General features: G+C 49.1%; 1 protein-coding gene across 1 annotated transcript; it reads right to left on the reverse strand.

Annotated features, from left to right (window-relative positions):
• Positions 1–3754: 3754 nt before the first annotated feature.
• Positions 3755–4639, reverse strand: LOC110549667 (palmitoyltransferase ZDHHC3-like). Its single transcript, XM_021638944.1, has one exon. It carries the CDS (start codon positions 4637–4639, stop codon positions 3755–3757), a length of 885 nt encoding a protein of 294 aa, XP_021494619.1.
• Between the last annotated feature and the right edge of the window lie 888 nt (positions 4640–5527).

Consider the following 5527-nt stretch of genomic DNA (forward strand, 5'->3'; position numbering starts at 1 on the left):
AGAATAGGCAAAGACTTGAACATACACTTCACAGGAAAAGATGTGGAGAGGATTCCTTTCAGACAAGACAACATTGATGCAGGAAGTCCTGAGGACACGAGAGAAACGAAACACAAACACCTTCCAAGAGGAAGGCTGTGAGCTGCACAGGTGGCTGAGCACAGGGAGAGGCTCGGGGGTGGTCACCTGAAAGTGTGGTGAGGGAGCCCCACACCTCATCCACAGGTGGCTGAACACAGGGAGAGGCTCGGGGGGTGGTCACCTGAAAGTGTGGTGATGGAGCCCCACACCTCATCCACAGGTGGCTGAACACAGGGAGAGACTCGGGGGTGGTCACCTGAAAGTGTGGTGAGGGAGCCCCACACCTCTGAGGTAAACAGCAGCACACCAGGCTGTGGAGAAGACTCAGTAGCTTAGCTGTTGTCAGTTTCCCCTTAAGCCCAGCAAGATCCTTCCTTCTTCTCTTCCCCCTTCCCTGACTCTTTCCTTCTCCTCCTTTTCTCTCCCACTTGGCGACACTTAATTTAAAATTTTTACCTATTGTATTATTACTGCTGTTGTTATTGTTACCACTACCTTGAGCCAGAGTCTCTATATTTTGTAGCCCTGGCTCTCCTCGAACCCACTATGTAGACCTCAAGAGATCCACCTGTCTCTGCCTCCCAAGTGCTGAGATTAAAGGGGTGGCCTGCCACATTCAGTGATTAGCTGTCTTTTTCTTGCTTGCTGGGACTTTCTTTCTAACAAAATTTAAAGATTATTTTATGTGTATGAGTGTTTTGCTCACAGGTAGGTGTGTGTATCATATGCATCCCAGAACTGGGGAGTTATGGACAGCTGTGAACTGCCATGTGGATGATGGGAATCGAACCCACGTCCTTGGCAAGAATGAGAGCTCTTAACCACTGAGCGATCTTTTCAGCCCCACTTTTATTTATTATGGTGTGTGTGTGTGTGTGTGTGTGTGTGTGTGTGGGTATGCACACATATGAGCACAGGTGCATGCATGTCATAGTGGACACGTGCAAGTCAGGGACAGCCTTTTAGCAGTGGGTCCTCTCCTTGTATGTTATTGAGGTGGAGTTTCTCCTGCACTGCAGACTCTGGGTCCACACACTTCTACTTCTGTGCAATTTTCTTGTCTCTACTTCCTGTTTCAACTAGGATTACAGATGTGAGCCATTGTGTAACCAGCTTCTTAAGGAGGTTTCAGGAACTGAACTTGGATCATCAGGTTTCCCCCCCCACAACAATTTTAGGTTCAAAGCGAAACTGAGCAGAAGGCACAGAGGTGTCTAGTTCAGCCCCACCCCTGCACGCTATCAAAATTCTCTGTGGATTTCTTTACTTACCTAAACTTAGAAAGCTTACTCTAAAGTGTAAATGAAAAAAAAAAAAGTAAAAGAATACACGTTTGGAAGGAAAGTCGGAGGGACCATCCCTCTTGATGCTACGGCAGCGACAGCCAATAACTCGGATGGAGGACTGTCTGCAGAGGGACAGAAACAGGCACCAGAGAGATGCCTGAGAAACCAGAAACAGACTGTACCAGGTCTGAGTCAATCTGATATTGTGTCAAAGTGGGAGAGAGACAGCCCATCAGCTCACAGGCTGGAGAGTCTGAACTCACAGAGGCCATGGCGAGCCTTGGTTCAACTTTAACTACCTTGTAAAAACCACAGAGAAATAACCAAGAAACCAACTAGAAAACAGGCAAAAGTCAAGTGTCTCTTCTCTGAAGAGGTTTCCGGATGGAAAGCAGGCACAGGGAAGGAGGCTTGCCCTCGTTAGCCAGTAGAGAATGAAAACAAAGGACAACCGCATGAGTAATCGCCACATGTCTGCAAGAACGGAAATGCCTGGTGTTATCACCAAAGGCTGAGAGGGTATGGAAAAGACACATCCCTCATCCCTGAGGGCTTCCACATGTGGTGTGAATAACACAGGAAACAGGCACTGCAGGATTTAAATAGGTCCCATACTGTGACCAGCGAGTACAGCCTTGGGTGTTGATGCCAGAGAAATGGAAATGTACAAACATACAACCTCCATAGAGTGTCCATAGCAGCTTCATTCCTAACAGGTCCAAACTGGACAAACACTGCGGCAGATTCATACCACTGATCATACTTCTCGATCAATAAAAACGCAGGCAAAACAGGTGAATCTTTAAGATGATACAATGAATAAATAATTAAAAAACCCTTGAGAGATGGCATGCTGCATAACTCCACTTGTGTTGTGTTTTTGAAATGACAAAACCACAGAGATGTAAAGTCTTAGTGCTTGCTCAGGTGAAGGCAGGGAGGGACACCTATGAAAGGGCAGGTCTGTGCTGTGGTGATGCTGGATGCATGAGACTTTATGGAGTTACATAAAGTTACACATCTGCACCATGGTGACATCTGCTCAGGGTTGGTAGGTGGCACCCATATAGACCTCCTGGTGTTGGTATGGCACCTCGGTTATGGAAGGTGTCCTGTGGTGGCAGAGCAGGTATACTGGCTGGTTTCATGTCAACTTGACACAAGCTAGAGTCATCAAGAGAGGAACTTAATGGAGAAAAATGCCTCCCTAAGGTCCAACTGTCAGGCATTTTCTTAATTGGCGATCAACGGGGGGGGGCATTGTGGTTGGTGCCACCTCTAAGCTGGTGGTCCTATTCTGTGGGAAAGCAGGCTGATCAAGCCATGGAAAGGAAGCCAGGAAACAGCACCTTCCCATGGCCTCTGCATCAGCTCCTGCCTCCAGGTACCTGCCCTGCTTGAGTTCCTGTCCTGATTTCCTTTGGTGATGAATAGCGATACGGAAGTGTATGCTGAATAAACCCTTTCATTCCCAACTTGTTTTTATGGTCACAGTATTTCCTTGTAGCAATAGAAACCCTAAGACAATAGGTTAAGGCACTAGGACTTCCTGTAATGTCTTACTGCTACAGGGGACCTTCAAACCTTTACCTTAAACCCGAAGTTACAGGGAGTGACTTCTGCTTTCTGTCCTAAGGAACCTCTGGCCAGTCTTGCACCACTTGATCAAAAAGTGTAACCCCTCAGTAATTTCTCATGCCTAGTGGGATCTGGAGTGAACTGTGAATAGATAAAGCCAATGACAATCAAAGTCGAGCCACCAAGATGGCTCATCAGGTAAAGGTACTTGCCATCATGCCCCATAATCTCATCATCCACAGGGTAGAAGAGAACTGACTCTCACAAGCTTAGCATGTGTGTTCCCACCAAGTAAGTAAATACATGTAACAAAAAGATCTTTAAAAAAAAAGTGTTCCCACCAAATAAGTAAATAAATGTAACAAAAAGATTTAAAAAGAGGAAAGCTAGGGCGTATTGATAAACCACAAAGCAAAGACCTTAATTAAAATCAAATCCAACAGTAGGAAAACGAAACCACTAGACCAAATCCACCATTACAGTGGAACTGGACTTGTGAGGAATGCAAAGACTGTTCAGAACCAGGTGAAGCCCCTTCAGCTCGCTGCAGAAGGCAGCCTATCACCTTGCGATTGCATTAGTACAGTCAGCATTAAACAAGGGCAGTCGCCAACTCAGGTCACTCATTCATAGTCAGATGCCTTTAATTGCTTTCCGTCTGACAGCATGGCAGAGCCATAAGGGGCCACAGAGCACTTTCCTCAGGGTTTCTCCGACAGCTGGCTTTCTTGTCCTGTTTTATTTTTATTTTTATTTTTTTCACAAGAAGATCTGAAGTATATTACTTTTTACTCTGCCATGCTGCTCCTTCAGGGAGCTGGCTTGTTCAGGTTTGTGTCGCTCTGGACACTTGTGAGTGACTCAGGCCATATTTGGTACTCATTCCCTTTGTGATGTTCCGGGGAATGAAAAGGACTGAGCCAGGCCAGGGAGACGTGGGTGCCACAAACGGCCTTCATGTTCGCCCACTTGGACTTTCTGCCCTGTGAGTTCGAGTTCAGGTACAGTAGCTCATTTGTGGTTTTGCCTGTGTAGATGGCGAACATCTGGCTCCCGAGCATCACCAGTGCTAAGAGGAAGCCCATCAATGCCACCAGGAAGAGGAAGAGGATGGGGCTAGGTGGGGACACGGTGCTGCTCATATTCCACTTGCCCTGGGCATGGCTGCGCAGGATAGGGATGGCCAGCAGGAGCAGCACTTGGATGGAGATAAGCGCAATGTAGAGCGTAAAGAGCAGGAAGTACTTTTGGTTGTCCTCACCCACGCAGTTGTTGACCCAGGGGCAGTGGTGGTCACTTTTGCGGATGCAGCGTCCGCACACTGTACAATGGTATGTCCTCTCCGGTATGGCAGAGAGGCAGAAGTAACAGAAAGTCACTGTGTCAGGCCCGGGTGGATTTCCCAGGGGAATGGAGCCTGGGTCGGTCAGCATAGTCCGTAGGTGTGACACGAGTGCCAAGGAGGCCAGCAGATGGAAGGCCACACCGTTGGCCACAGCGTAGAACATGTCGTTAGAAGGGATGAGCACGTCCCGGACCAGGACCCACGAAGCGCTCAGCACCAACACCCACGTGGCTATGGCAAATATGATGCCCAGGGGCTCAAATACAAACCAGCACCTTTGCTTGGGGTCCTGAGGTGGGGTTTCACGTCTGAGCTCAGACGTGCCATGTTTTTGGACCCATGAGAACATTTTGAGAGTCCTCAGGCCTGCTCAGGAGCCAGCATCCTGATGGTAGAGCCAGGCCCAGGAGGACCCCCCAGAGAAGAGAGGGTCCTCCAGAGAGAGGAAGGTCCCTGTGCCCTGGCCCTCCTTTTCCACCCAGCTTGTCTGGAATTGGTGTCTGACTCCCTGGGCGGAGCCAGAGAGGGGCTGAGAGAGCTCCCCGACAGGTTGATCCTTGCAGCATTCTAGAATGTTCCCTCAAATGGGTTTATGAACACAGAAAGGGACCAGTCTCCCCCAAGGCCTGGGGGAAGGCTGGAAGGAGATGGCATCCATGGGTGCTGGCCATTTGGCTTTGATTTCTTCACTCTGAACTGACCTTTTGGAGTCTCCCTGCTTTGGGGAAATGGAGGCAAGAGGACGTTAAACAAATTGCCAGAAGAGACCAGGTGGGAACTGCATGCCCGCTGTGTGGTCCGGAGACCACAGGTCCAGAGGCTCTGCCTGCCCATGACCAGGTCCCCTTAGGGAACATACGGTACGGAAAGGTGGAAGTACAGTGTCAGCATCAGCAGCCCTCAAAGAGCATCTGTCCAGCAGGAAGGTCCACCCGGATTAGTGCGGCAACAATATGGTCCATGTCATCACAGAAGAAAAGCGCTTTCGGCTCGCTTAGGGACATGTGGGGAGCATGGAGAGAGTGCTCTCTAACAAGCCACCTCTTGGGCAAAGCTTCAGGGAAGACCTGGTCTGACTGCCTTCTCCTTCCACAGCTGGAATCCAGTGGTGTGGAGGGCAAATCTGGGTGGCTGGGCTTCTGGCAGCACCACCAGGTAGATGGATCTGTTCGGCTGTGAACACAGCAGAGACAAGCTTGGAGTGTGAGCGCTTTTTGTTGGGTTGGACTCCAGGACT

The sequence above is a fragment of the Meriones unguiculatus genome, chromosome 8 (genome assembly GCF_030254825.1).
Source record: "Meriones unguiculatus strain TT.TT164.6M chromosome 8, Bangor_MerUng_6.1, whole genome shotgun sequence".
In the NCBI taxonomy this organism is placed as follows: Eukaryota; Metazoa; Chordata; class Mammalia; order Rodentia; family Muridae; genus Meriones; species Meriones unguiculatus.

Excerpts from the sequence above, each read along its gene's own strand:
- LOC110549667 (XM_021638944.1), bottom strand. The coding sequence starts at position 4,639 with ATGTTCTCATGGGTCCAAAAACATGGCACGTCTGAGCTCAGACGTGAA.